At 39.8% G+C, this 13,792-nt stretch overlaps 3 protein-coding genes across 7 annotated transcripts; 1 reads left to right on the top strand and 2 right to left on the bottom strand.

Moving 5' to 3' along the window:
• Nucleotides 1-205: 205 nt before the first annotated feature.
• On the top strand, nucleotides 206-2,262 carry LOC135336466 (uncharacterized). Its single transcript, XM_064532269.1, has one exon. The coding sequence runs from the start codon at nucleotides 247-249 to the stop codon at nucleotides 2,215-2,217; it is 1,971 nt and encodes a 656-aa protein (XP_064388339.1). The 5' UTR covers nucleotides 206-246; the 3' UTR covers nucleotides 2,218-2,262.
• Nucleotides 2,263-2,390: 128 nt separating this feature from the next.
• On the bottom strand, nucleotides 2,391-10,810 carry LOC135336522 (mothers against decapentaplegic homolog 3-like). 4 transcript variants are annotated; one of them, XM_064532363.1, is made up of 8 exons: nucleotides 10,598-10,810; nucleotides 10,200-10,294; nucleotides 9,181-9,337; nucleotides 7,016-7,126; nucleotides 6,637-6,735; nucleotides 6,402-6,461; nucleotides 3,733-3,795; nucleotides 2,391-3,220 (listed from the first exon to the last, which is right to left on the bottom strand). In XM_064532363.1, the coding sequence occupies exons 1-8, from the start codon at nucleotides 10,734-10,736 to the stop codon at nucleotides 2,571-2,573; spliced, it is 1,374 nt and encodes a 457-aa protein (XP_064388433.1). In that variant the 5' UTR covers nucleotides 10,737-10,810; the 3' UTR covers nucleotides 2,391-2,570. The 4 variants fall into 4 exon arrangements, with proteins under 4 accessions (XP_064388433.1, XP_064388431.1, XP_064388432.1 ...); XM_064532361.1 differs by having other exon boundaries at nucleotides 9,181-9,352; nucleotides 10,598-10,809; XM_064532362.1 differs by having other exon boundaries at nucleotides 6,637-6,732; nucleotides 9,181-9,352; nucleotides 10,598-10,809.
• Nucleotides 10,811-10,833: 23 nt separating this feature from the next.
• Nucleotides 10,834-13,753, bottom strand: LOC135336594 (translin-like). Of its 2 annotated transcripts, none has more exons than XM_064532455.1 (6): nucleotides 13,583-13,753; nucleotides 13,437-13,527; nucleotides 12,222-12,318; nucleotides 11,865-11,995; nucleotides 11,534-11,613; nucleotides 10,834-11,099 (listed from the first exon to the last, which is right to left on the bottom strand). In XM_064532455.1, exons 1-6 carry the CDS (start codon nucleotides 13,697-13,699, stop codon nucleotides 10,896-10,898), a joined length of 720 nt encoding a protein of 239 aa, XP_064388525.1. In that variant the 5' UTR covers nucleotides 13,700-13,753; the 3' UTR covers nucleotides 10,834-10,895. The 2 variants fall into 2 exon arrangements, with proteins under 2 accessions (XP_064388525.1, XP_064388527.1); XM_064532457.1 differs by having other exon boundaries at nucleotides 11,865-11,980.
• Between the last annotated feature and the right edge of the window lie 39 nt (nucleotides 13,754-13,792).

Below are 13,792 nucleotides of genomic sequence, written 5' to 3'. Positions count from 1 at the left end.
AGAATGGAAAATCCTATAAATTATCAAGTTCAAGCAGGCTTATTGCAAGGAGAGAATCAACGACGCATCTCATACGGAACAGCTGCCTGATGGTTATGATCAACTGAACATGCAATATTGACTCATTTTAGTAGAGTTATTAATAATATTATACTGAGACACACAAATGTAGAGTAGTGGTTTTTCTTTATTCCAATAGACCAAATCAGCTCATTATAGAATCTATTTTGTCGATTATTATTATAGATGTTCTTCAAATATAAAGTTTTAGTCACCTTGTACTTGAGTGTGGTAATTTGTTTGGTGCTTTGCTCGGAGCATCAAGCTGTGGTTTATGTGGACACAGTCAACGGTGTGGACAACAGTAGTTGTCAGCTTGGTGAGATAGAACTGCCTTGCAAGTCGTTATCATTTGCCAGCGATGGAAGACCTGGTGCTCTTGTAGCAGAGTTAAAATTAACATCTCATCAGCTGCTTGGTTCAAACGAAGAATGTTACCCATGGATGTTCTTCAATGATACGATTGGAGAGTGTGCGTGTGGTGACATTCCCTATCGCTCTGTTCTGTGTGATCCCACAATTCCTCAGACGTCTATACTCGACTGTTATTGCATGACGTATGATAGCATTACAAGAAAGACTGAACTAGGAGTGTGCTTCTTTGGCTGTGATCGTATTGCTGACACATTGTATTATGGATTACCAGCTAATGTGAGTGATTTGAACTCCAAAATGTGCGAAAAATACAATCGAGGTTCAACACTGTGTGGGCAGTGTTTACCAGGGTATTCACCACTTGTGTACTCGTATGAAATGGACTGCATGAACTGTACGGGAGAGAACATGACCTACAACTGGATCAAGTACATAGCAGTTGCTTACATTCCATTAACATTCTTCTTTTTCTGTGTTGTGGGTTTCAAATTCAGTGGAACATCTCCATGGATGAAAGCTTTCATTTTTCTCTGTCAAAGTGTAGCTTCCCCTATAGTAGCCAGGTCTTTCTTGCGAGTTGCCAGGAACAGGATGAACATATTTATTCGACTACTCGAGTGTGTTTATGGTATTTGGAATTTGGATTTTTTCCGGACAATTATCCCACCGATATGCGTGAGTGTAACTCCACTACAGGCACTTGCTTTAGATTATGCAATTGCATTCTATCCATTGTTACTAGTTTCTGTTACTTATATACTAGTGAATATGCACGGTCGTGACGTAAGGGTCATTGTATGGCTTTGGAAACCATTTCACAAACTTCTAGGCTCTTTCAGGAATAAAAATTTTGATTTTGAGGGTTCGCTTGTAAAAGCTTTCGCCACTTTTTTTTTACTCTCATACTTGAAGTTGATTGATGTTTCTTTTGATTTCCTTTTGTATACAGAGATGTACACATTCGAACACAGTAACAGTAGCCAGTATAGTGTCCGCTATGTTCTCTACCTGGATGCATCTGTGGATTACTTCAGTAAAGAACACCTTCCCTACGCTATCACTGCTTTGTTTGTTTTGATCTTTGTGATTATCTTTCTACTTGTATTTCTTGTCATCTATCCAATGCGTTGGTTTCAACGAGTTCTGAACAAGTTTAGTATTCAGCGTCAACACGTTGATATGTTTGTTTACTGTTACCAAGGTTACTACAAGGACGGGACAAATGGAACTCGTGACTGTCGATGCTTTTCTATAACATTCTTTCTCTCTCAAATCATTATGTTTGTCTTGTTTACCCTCTCACGAAATATTTACTCCTTCCCTATTTGTGCCGTGTTTATGATACTAATAGTCATCGTCCAGCTACTGGTACAGCCATACAAAGAGCAGTTTCGTATCTACAACTTAATCGATATTGTGATAATGTTGAATATTGTTCTGATTATGGTGATGGCAAGTGCTTCAGCTGAAGCTAGCCTGAAAGCAGTTCGTTTTGCTAACTTTTCTTTTGTTCTTACCGGAATGTTTGCAGTTCTTCCATTTGTGTATTTAGTAGCTGTTACTATGTGGAGGATATGGTCAACAAATTGCTTCAAATTGTGTGTTAAGAGGGTGAAAGAGCTGGGTAGTCATTGGAAACAGCATCATAATATCGATATTGAAGAAAACGACACCTCTTATAATTTTCCTGATCGGATGGAAAATCCTATAAATTATCAAGTTCAAGCGGGTTTATTGCAAGAGGAGAATCAACGACGCATCTCATACGGAACAGCTGCCTGATTGTTTTGACAAACTGAATATTGTTGTGTATTGTAATAAGTGCACGTTTTATATGTACTGGCATGCATGTTTATTTTTATGGAGCACCATAGAGGACAAAATTCATGTCTAAGAATTGTACATCATCGACCTTATTCATTTGATGTTATGGCGCTCCATACATTTTCACATACGGCTCTTAATTAAGCTTTATATTATACAACTCAAGACATACATTGTCATTGTAAATCTACAAAAAGTGATGATCGATGAATGACAATTCAGTGATTAAATGATCGCTTGGCCTGTGACAAATAACCCAACACACTAACAATTACAGTTCAAAGTTCGATATAAAAAGTAGAATGGATGAATTACGTATTTGAGTGAGGGGTCGTGCTCGGAGATCCCATTCTTACCAGGACTCTGTCCAGCCATTCCAGGGGACCGTTCAATTGAATCTCAATCCAGCAGGGGGTAGCGGTAATGCTTTGTCTCCGATAATCAATACCCCATCCCTTTACAAAACTGATACGAATCTTGCACATGTGTGAAAGCTTGTACACAGTCTCGAAGTCAGAATTCGCAGACTGACCAAGTTGAGCAGCAAACTTTTGGAAGTTGAAGATTGGAATATTTTCCCCAGGAAGAATCTTGCAGACGGTTGCAGGATGCCAACCATAACCAATGTTTGCAACAGGACTTTGAACAAAGATACGTGCATCACTCAAACACTCCGCGTACACGATACCACAGACCTTGTAAAGATGGACACCTTTGCCAATACTGTTCCGGGTTTCTTCAATTTTCTGCTCTTTCTCCCTTTCAGTGTTGGAAAGGACCCCCAAACAAAATCGGTCCAAACAGTTTGGACTGGTGAAACCGTCGACAACAAAAGATTTGTTAGAAGCTTGAAACATTTTACCAACACTGTTCTTCATCTCGTAGTACTGTACCGAGCACCAGAAAGCCGGCTCAACATAGTGGACGAAGTTGTAGTTGAAAGGAGGTGAGGGGCTTTCAGCTGTATAGAATAATCATTATGATAATAGCTTGTTCACACGATAATTATGATAATATTATTTTGTTCATACGGTACTACTGTAACAATGATTATAGGTGGAATTATGCATGGAAATATCATCAAGGGCGTATAAAAGAAAAGAAGGCATGCAACTCACTATCTAGTACCAAGAGTATATGATAGAGAAGAGAGTATCGAACGTAGGCGTACTGTACATCAGATGTATGCGGAGAGTAACGTGACTTCCTGTATCTGTCACAAGCTTGGAATTTGCACACTGACCAATCCAAGTGTGGGTGATGTAGATTACAGATACAGGAAGTCACGTTACTCTCCGCATACATCTAATGCATACATCTGATACACAGTATGCCTACGTTCGATACTCTCTCTATATCATAATTATACTCTTAATAACACTTTTACTACCCATGCAGTTGTACTAATACTGGGAAAACTTTTAATACTTTATACAGAGGAAATGAAAATATTTGTGAAGTACATAGACTTACTGAATGAGAGTGGAGGGATGTGCTCCGTACCCATTAAGGTGGTGGAGAAGAGAGAAGCTCCATCTGTGGTATGTGTGTGTGGGTGGGTGGGTAAATAGTGTCAGGGTGTCAGACGTTTGCTATGCATGAAGAATAATTGTAGCCATGCATGCTCTGCTCTACTCTAACAAAATAACATACATGCACCGGCCAATTAAAGCCTCAATCACAGATTCCCCCTTAGCCGGCATGACTCCTGCATCATTGCACACTATGCAGCATTATTTTTCTAACGCTAACGTCATAATCTGAAGTATCAGGGTACTATAATTATGCAGTACAGACTGAAAACCACTCCCCTTCACTGTGCTCTAGGGACTGGCAAGCTGCCGTGTTGAGAGTTGTCCCAGTGCATATGTGAAGAATGTCACGCTCCCACAAGAATGCTAATGTCACAAATATTCATGTGCCACTGCTCACGCGCTAACTATTACTGCACGAAATTTTATCTGGCCTCGAATTATAAGTACATCACTGGCGGTCTGTTCTCGAGGCTGAAGCAATATCACCCATGCATTACGCATTTTGTTGTAATTGCTTTCCAACGGGACAACTCTTAACACAGCAGCTTGCCAGTCGACCCCCATGAACGCAGTGAAGGGAGCTAGTGGTTTCCAGTCTATATATATGCCAACCATATCTGTATCATCAAGGTATATAATTGGAACAGATTTTTATAGAGCATGCGAAGCTTTTCGAAGACCAAAGAAGGCATACATAACACAGGTTTTGTCCAAACTAATGATCTAATCTTATTGGTAGCACAACAAAACTTAAAACAAAGACAAGTCCTTTTAATTAATTAATACATACTGTTCAAGCTTCATTCATAGATATGCCGTATATACGTGGGAGGCAGGAGGAAGTTTCTCCCCATGTGGCCTAGCCACTAGTCATATAGCTATAGCCTCTCAACTAGCTCAGTCATGTCCTAACAACAGATATGTCTATAGAAAACCCAACACTTCAGCTTCCCCCCTCCACTATATATAGTCCGCACATTTAGAGGGTCTTACTAATTATACACTTAATGGTAATCAAAATTAATTACATTTTGAGAATTAAAGCTAAAAGGAACGTTTAATTTCCGACAAGAGGACCTCTGAACACCTGCATAATTATAACGGTTAATAAGAAAATTCATATCAAACTTGATGAAGTATACAGAAGTGATAATAATAATCACTTACAAAAATCTGGTGAATAATAATAATTATTGAGATACAAAACTATAATAAGTCAGTAACTTTGTGAAAAACAAAACTGTCCAGTGAAATACAATACATTGTTGTGTGTAGCAACGTTGTTCGGATAATAATTATAGAGTATAGTAGTTATGATTTGAGGAATGGTGTACGTGTGTCTAGGAGTCAGAGTGAGGGATTGTACTTGGTGAACCCATTTGCGTCAGAACCTTGTCCAGCCATTGCAAGGGGCCGTTCAGATGAACCTCTATCCAACAAGGGGTAGCGGTGACCGTCTGCCGCCGATACTCCACACCCCATCCTTTTACAAAGCTTATACGAATTGTGCACATGCGTGTAAGCTGGTAAACTGTCTCAAATCCAGAATGTACACTCGAAGCAAGTCGGTCGGCAAAGTCTCGGTTGTTGAACACTTGCATGTGACAGCCTGGGGGGATCTTGCACACAGTTGCAGGATGCCAACCAAAGCCCATGTTCGAGTTTGGACTTTGCACAAATATACTAGCTTCGCTGGCACATTCGGCGTACACGATACCGCCCACCATAAACAGATGGACGCCTTTACCAATGAATCTTCGAGTCTGCTCGATTTGCTGGTCCCTATGGATATTTGAGAGGAGGCCTAGACAGAATCGATCAGAGGAGCTTGGATCAGTGAAGCCATCGACAGTGTAACTCGGTTTAGAGGCTTGAAAGATTTCACCTACACGGTTTTTCATCTCATAGTACGAGACAGAACACCAGTATGCCGGCTCAAGATAGTTGACACTCTCGTAGCTGACCGAAGGTGGAGGGCTTTCAGCTGTGGATTACAGTACGATAATTATGGTATGTAAGAAATAGTACTTTTTGTAATTGTGAAACAATATAATTTTACGATATTGAAGTCATGGTCGCCTAACTATGATCAAGGTTATCGTATATGTATGTGACCATTTGAATTAGTTGACTCTGGCAGGTTATTAATAAACTACCTATATAACTTTTCAAGCTGCTTTATCAGTCCTGTGGACATGGAATCAAAACAAACCCTCACTCATCTCTCACACTATGGAATGCTAGTGATTAAGAGTGGGGGAGAGATCAGAGCTAAACACATGCAATCTTCAGTGACCTCATCACAAAGATTGCCTGCTATGACAAAAAAACTACTTTTTAGGCTACAATGACCAAACAGCAATAGATAGAATTACAGAATGGGGTCATTCAGTGGTACACCTACACCACATCATAACAACTTCTCTCTCTTAATATTCTTTTCTTTTTTTATGGGGGAGAGGCATTCAAAACAAATACTCTAGTGGCACTCACCACAGTGGTTATAATTATGACAGCTATAATTATAAAAACACAACCTACAATCTATATAGACATATAAAGTGAATTTTGTTAAGTAAGGGAGACAAAATAAAATAATAGACTTACCATAGGATGGTGGAGGGATAGACTCGGGACCAGACGATGAAGGAGAGAGAGGGGATCCAACTGTGTGTGTGTGTGTGTGTGTGTGTTTATTAATTATGCAATAATTTCATAAATTTTTAACTCACACTTAATTAATTAGCAACTCAGAAATTTGGGTTTATTACTGTTACCGTAAAACTTCATTTCTACGTAATTATATATAGCCTCGGTGAATACAATCCCACAGTCTACTCACCACCTGAAGACGAAAATTGGCTGCCCGGCCCTGGGGGGCTGTCTACACAGAGCCCATTTCCGTCCTCTGACTGATGATAGGTAGGGGGTTCATCACCTGCTGTGTGTGTACGTACGAGGGGGTGTACAGATGGGTGAAGTGAACACAATCACTATAATAGACATGACTATATAATTCTATACACACAGATTGATTTCAACCTCTACAGGGATTCTTTGTATCAGCAGGTATAAGTGTGTTAGTAAAATATAGGGACATCTATAGCCTTCTACACAGGCTCTCCTTTTTCTGTTTCTTTATCACAATCGTTCAATAAGATAAAATACGGTATTAATTGGAGGAAATAAACAATTATTCTTATAACAAACTTGTTCCTCACTGTAAGGGGGCAGGGTCATATTCGCCGGGAGTGTGTCATCAGGAGGGAGAGGGGGACGGTATACAGGGATGTCGTGGTGCATGTTGGTAGGTACCAGTACAGGGGGGAGCACTGTGGGGGGTAATTAGTGTCACTGTGAGATTCAATCCCTCTTAAAATAGCTTGTAGTAATGATATTACTTATTATACGGGCTAAAATTAAGCATTCCATTGCGTTTCGGTTAGGGTACTATACTTTACGATGTGTACGTAAGTGAGTCAAATATAAATGAAAACAAGGGCCAGAACTTTCATCGAAAAAATGATAGATTTCCATGAATTCCATCAGCCTTTATTAATTTTTATTGCTGACAGGTACAAAAAGCAAGCCATTTTTTTAGGACAGGCACTGGCATTGTTGACTGTTTTGACCAGACATAAGTGGGGTGGGGACCGCTTGCTAATTAAAGTGGATAAACAAATCAGCCAGGTGACCTCACTTACTTCAAGCACTAGTTGTTAGCCTACAAATTATGATCATCCTCAAAGATCAAGTTTCATTTCAGTTCAGTTGTTGTGGGTAAACATTCCCTTCCTTTTTAGAGTGATTCTCTGGTAGCTACAGGCACCCAGACAAATGCCTTATAGTACAGTGGTTACAATTAACACCAGTTAGCTATTATCACTTCTTTGAGAGGTTATCTATAGTGTGTGTTGTGGCACCTTGTACACTGTACTTCTCACAGGAAAGGCTTAAAAGAACAGAAGCCCTCTACCAACTATGCAAAGAACCCTGCAAATGCTGTTATATCAATTACACTCACTTAAACATAATTGACTACAACCAGAAGAGAAAAGTTGCCTGAGCTGCAGCTCTATAATAATACTTACTACAAGTGTGGACAAGTGTCTCTAACTTTATCTACACTCTATATATTACAGCTTTAGCCCAACTACAGCTAGGGCCATTTGTCAAGTGTCTGACTCTCTATATAATTATAACTAATCCACTGTGTATACAAAACAAGCTTATAAGACAGGACATTATGAAGTTAAAGCGTGTAAAATTAGTAGCACTAGGGGCAAATATTCACTGTAAAAAAATAATTAAATGTACTCTCATACAATAATGTACTAGCCAGCATAATGAAGACAAACACTAATCATCTGGGAAAATTTGGGCACTACTAAAAGCAATGCACATGTCTACAAATCCAGAACAGAGGTAAGTAAACTTTCTCAACTACTAGTGAGTTTGTGGGTGCACTATTGGGCCACAGGTGGGACTGGTGTTGTACCTAGGATAACAGTCAACAGCCACAGAGGAAACTTCCTCTCAGATCAAAGCAGTTATCTCACACCTGGTAACCCTAGTTGGGCCACAAGGAGGGGCTTGTGGTGCTGGACCTACTCTAGCCACAGGAAATCAGTACATGCACACAACCGCAGCCTGATGACTCAGGGAGGCCTTGCCCAATTATACTCAAAATTTTGCCTATAGTCTAGTCTCCAAGTCTCATGCATTGTACCTATTGATCTATTAATTCTTACCCATTAGTCTCAAAATCATCAACCAGAATTATACTAGACATCACAGATGCTTCTATATAATCTTTTAAAGAAGTATTATTGGTGAAAGAAATCTTAGAAAAAAGTCAACTGATCTAGTAGTACTAGCACCTTCCATAGTATATACTCAGTCTGCCACAATGTGGCCTGGATCATGTGCTCAGAAGTAGTGTAAAGGTTAACTATTAGCATTATTCATGCTATTGAGCTTCTATAAATACTTTCTACCAAAATTTGGTAAAAATTGCCTAATAGGCTAATATTTGTTGCCTATTAGGCTGGCATAATGCTCAATGCACCTATTAGTCTCAAAATTATGCTAGCATAATTGGGCAAGGCATCAAAGCTAGAACTTGAATACCAAACACCTGAACATTAATTTTCTCACTGCACCACATTAATGACAAAAACATATGCTAATTCTAAAAATTGGCTATTAACCAAGAAGCAGTTACCAGTATATTTAGATAGAACTAAACCAGTTTAGAATCAGTGTGTGGAGTCACAATAAATGCTATACACTGAGTACATTAATTATGCCCTGACTAGAAGTAGTATTTGGGATCACAATGACAACTAACACAGCACTAAGGAATATTAAAACAAAACTCCCTCACCTGGCGTTTCTACTCTGACATAATGGAAGGGGTTGACACACACATCGTCCCTCTTATGACTGAACGCAAACTGGCACTGTCCGATCGCCCGAAGCTCATGGTGGTTCTGCAAGTCTGGCCATCTCCACATCCGACAGTAGATCACATGCGGCAGGCCCTTGCGATGGGAAACCTTTCATAGTAGGAAATACTCAGTACATGTACAATTAGTCAACATTACGTCTATCAAAGAGAGATCACTCTAAAGCAGCCCCCCTGGCAACACAGCCTGGGGTGCAAGTTCACAGGAAACAATTGACTCTTTGTATGCACCTACTGTTAAAAGTGGTTACTTTTGATAAACTTGTCACCATTATGCAAAATAACGGTGCAATTTGTGAATGTCATGGAGAAAGCATGTTTTTCTCTTACCCCCCAGCCAAATCATTCCTTGGACACACCCCAAGTTGCTACAAAACAGAGCCTTGGTGCCAAGCAAACTTAGTAGAGGTGCATACAATATAAGGAATAAAACCACAACCAACCCATAGTTCAGTGAGAGCTGTGGGCAAAGGTATGCTTTGAAGGTGTGTTTACAGATAGCAGTGTACATATAATTGGGGGTGTTAGTTTATCAATAAAAGCTTGGGGTTGAAAACCTAAACCAAAATATTTACTACTGAAGGTCATTTATAAAATAAGAATTCCCTGGGCAAACCAATTAATTATCTGCCTACCACCTACATGTAGCAGTTTCAGTATAATATTCTACACTATACTACTACAGTGTAGCCAGAGGCAAAGCAGACAGATAGATGAATAAGGTAGGTGGTAACTAATGAGCTGTGAAGTACCTACTACAATATACAGAAATAATCCCCATTTTTCCCAGACAGTAATGGAGTGCATTTGGGTATAGTAATATCCACAAAGTTGAACTAATAACACAAGATTACCTTCACAAAAGATAGGCCAGTAGGCCAGCATACCGAATAATTATTTCTATTTTATACACATGAAATTAGATTAACTAAACATACCTGCAATCGTCCATCGAGGCTCCTGGGTATAGTCACACAGCCAGTGGGAACTATGCCATTCGATGAAAGGGCTTTCTCGAGCTCTTGAAGGCCTCCTGAGTCAAAGTGGGGGAGGGGTAATAAGATCAACGCACTCAACAAATATGTTATGCAGCTCCAGCCGGACTAGCTTGGGATATCTCAAGCTTGCTGTGTGCAAGGTCGACATTTTATCTACAAAAACATAGTGTACTTTTTGTGTACAAAACAGTTCAATAGCATGTTTTTTGTTGCTCTACAAGCATGGAAATTAGGTTAATTTTAAGTGCTAGTAGGTAAAAGCTGTTTAACCTTGGTAACACAGTGCTAGAACTATTACAGCTTCAGAAAACAGATGGTTTGTCCGGTTATAAACGTACCAGTTTTCTTGAGCTTCTTGATGAGGGACTTGACAGCCTTTTCGTCCCACTTTTCGGCTCCGTCCTCCTCATCAGGGGTCTTCTTGTAGCTGAGGAGTCGCTTCACTATAGGAGTTTGCCCAGAACCGAAAAAACTCATGGCTAGAGAGTGGCTCTAGCTAGCTAGCTAATACACAAAAAAGTGACGACTGAGTTTTTCTCATGCAATTAGCACAGTAATGATATTCATGATGAGGTGAACAGGAAGTGAATTCATAAAGTGTAATTTCCCACACAAACAACATTAAAATTGTTTTAATCACTTAAACTTTCTGATAGAAACGTCATAAACGACTTCTTCTACTTTTTTTACATCGTACTTTAAAGAGTCAAATTTCTTCCGCAGGAAATCGTTCTTGAGATTGAGTAGTCTGAAGCCAGCTGTGACATCAGAGAGGAAGGTTGAGATGGCGAGTGGGCGTTGGTAGTCTTCTAGAATGACACTGTTCACAGCAAGACGAGGCTACAAAGGAAAAAAAGTGGTTTCTACATTAATGCCAATATATACAGTAGTGAGATTATAGAGGTCACCCTTGAGCACACCAACACGAAACACATGATTGGAGACTTTGAGGACAGGCTGTATTATAACAATGACCTGTTCAAATTAATAGGGTGACCACTATAGACAGGTTTTATAGCATTGCAGTAAATAAGAAGCTTTAAAATACTGTTTCCATTCAGAAAACACAGATATGTAGTAATGAGTAACTTCACAACAAGAGCTAGGGCAAAACCTCAGCACGATTATACACCTAAAAGGTCGATCATAATTTTATACCCCCCCCCCCACACACACACACACACACGCACACGCACACGCACACACACACACACACACACACACACACACACACAGACGCACACACACACACACACACACACACACACACACACCAGTTCATTGGTCATGAAGAGTAATCCAATGAGAAAGTCATCCAAATCAAGATGGAATCCATCATCTTCCTTGGCCTCAACTGAGGGATCGAGGAGGGACACACTATTACACAGGTCAAACAATGAAGGCTAAGCTTATTGCTACGAATGTCAGCTTTCTCTCCCAAAATACGCACTTAAAATCAAACGAAAGCCCAGCTATAACCGTTTTGAACACAGTGAAAAACCGTGTAATTATATGCAAATTACATGTTGATTTATTCAGTGTACATACACATGTTATACATGTACATGTATAATAATGATGACTGTACTATTCCTCAACCCTTACCTCCTAGCATGGTGGCCACTTCTAGTTTAGTGGCCAGCTTCTCAGTCTCCAGGTAAACGAGGAAAGAGGACAGGAAACACAGACGCTGAAATGAGTGTTTCCATTGGTCATTGAATCTGGGGCAGGCAGATCTAATTAGTATCGTAGTGAAGACTTAGTTAAAAATGTTGGTAGACTCAATTAAAGGGAAAGTACCCATTTACAAGCAACCGAGGGAACAAGTACAAGGGAAAGCACCTTACATACAAGTAAATGTACAAGTACAAGCCGATTTACTAGCAAATGTAAATGACCTTTGATATAGAGAGTCAAGTCATTCATTCATTATACCAGGAGTGCATGCACTCCTGATTATACCTGTAGTAAGAATCTTTTGGTATTAGCTCCTTAAGAGTTTGAATCTGTCTCTTAGGGTCGGCAAACATTGGTCTTATCTTCAAGCACAGAGCAGGAACTGTAGATTATGGGGAAAACAGTTTTAAATGTTTGGCACACCTTTAGTGCTATAAAATGTAAAATGATAGAGTATAGAGTAGAGTGATTATTTTTCAGAAAGCCTGGGATTGTTTTCACAGCTGATAGTGAAGTCATTTCACAGTCCATTATGCATCATAACTAAAACATGTTGGTATTTATCAAGTGATTATGTCAATCGGTCTTAATTGCTACAACTAGGCCACACAATTTTTTTGGTGTTTTACAGATTTTCCAGGTCATATTTTTTGCAGAATGCTTATTAGTGGTCTAGGTCATAATGTGACACGTGTCACGTGATCTAGCTGTTTTGCTAAAGTACTTTTTGTGGTGTGTTGTGACTCCGTTTGTAGTTTATAATGATATTATGAAATTCATGGCCCACACTGGACCGTTTTGGGGGATTAAAAGTCCGTGAAACATAATATTAATTTTGTGTGGCCTTAATTATTTATAGCAGAGAACTGACGACAAAGTGGGAAACTATATAATTATTCGAGGCGTGCGTGGGCGGCCACGGGTATAGTAGTCCGTTGGTTAATTGTTTGTTCGTGACAAGTGAATCTACTCACCTGGGTGCCATAGCGCTGCATTTACAGCAACAGTTTTTTAGCAGCAGATTTAGTCAATAAAAGCTAAGTGCTAACTACACGCGGCCTTTATTCGAGGTAGACTATGTATTTACAGCTAAAGTGATCCCGTACCAGGAACAATGGAAAAGGGTCACTAAAGTAGAAAGCTAGAATTGTGACTGGTTTGTTGTCTCGAGAGGAGGCTTCTTTGCTGGCTCCGGATCCTATAGCACCAGGACTCGAGGAGCCATACTTCTCTTAGTCTCCAGCTTCTTGCTGTGATCCTAGTCCACAGTACATGTCTCTGTTCTTAAATTAATGTTTCAGCATGCCTCCGCTAGTATGGTTTAGTTTCATTGCTCCTGAGTTGCTGTGCTAGACAGCTCAGTCATACACATACTACATGCATTGCATTATACCAGTATTACTCCTCTGGAATCATGTCACCAGCCAAGAGTTTGCACTTTAGTGTATTACAAATATGTTGAAAACTCCTAAAGGGCACACCCCCACCTCGATAGCGTACCGTCTTTGAGAGTACACTGATGAGCAGCTTGTATTGCCGTGTGGATGTTTCGGGTAGACTGCTCTATCTCATTTACCACGGTCCGGATTTTCTAGAGAATAATAATCATTAAAATAGTTAGAACATCTACTAGCTGTGACTAGTACCTCTTTCCTGACTTGCTCTCTATCAAACAATTCCTGCAGACCTGAGAACAGGTTAATTACCTGCTCAGATGAGCTGCATTCACCAGCAGGACTCTCCTGGGTTTGAAAATCAGTCATTGCCAAACTCTTGGCAATATCCACATGGCTCAGGTTAGGCCTCGGTACATCGCCGCACTTATCTAGATATTGCATTTTTGTGGATTTTGGTAC

Source organism: Halichondria panicea, chromosome 5, assembly GCF_963675165.1.
Source record: "Halichondria panicea chromosome 5, odHalPani1.1, whole genome shotgun sequence".
Taxonomy (NCBI): domain Eukaryota; kingdom Metazoa; phylum Porifera; class Demospongiae; order Suberitida; family Halichondriidae; genus Halichondria; species Halichondria panicea.
Note: the sequence above shows the minus strand (reverse complement) of the source record. Positions and strands in the feature narration are given on the sequence as shown.

Coding starts and splice junctions, on each gene's coding strand:
- LOC135336466 (XM_064532269.1), top strand. CDS start 247: ATGTTCTTCAAATATAAAGTTTTAGTCACCTTGTACTTGAGTGTGGTA.
- LOC135336522 (XM_064532361.1), bottom strand. CDS start 10,736: ATGAGTTTTTTCGGTTCTGGGCAAACTCCTATAGTGAAGCGACTCCTC. Junction 10,295..10,597: donor CAAGAAGCTCAAGAAAACTG/GTACGTTTATAA, acceptor ACTTTGACTCAG/GAGGCCTTCAAGAGCTCGAG. Junction 9,353..10,199: donor GCCTCGATGGACGATTGCAG/GTATGTTTAGTT, acceptor CTACTATGAAAG/GTTTCCCATCGCAAGGGCCT.
- LOC135336594 (XM_064532455.1), bottom strand. CDS start 13,699: ATGACTGATTTTCAAACCCAGGAGAGTCCTGCTGGTGAATGCAGCTCA. Junction 13,528..13,582: donor GAGAGCAAGTCAGGAAAGAG/GTACTAGTCACA, acceptor ATTATTCTCTAG/AAAATCCGGACCGTGGTAAA. Junction 11,100..11,533: donor TCTTCATGACCAATGAACTG/GTGTGTGTGTGT, acceptor TTTCCTTTGTAG/CCTCGTCTTGCTGTGAACAG.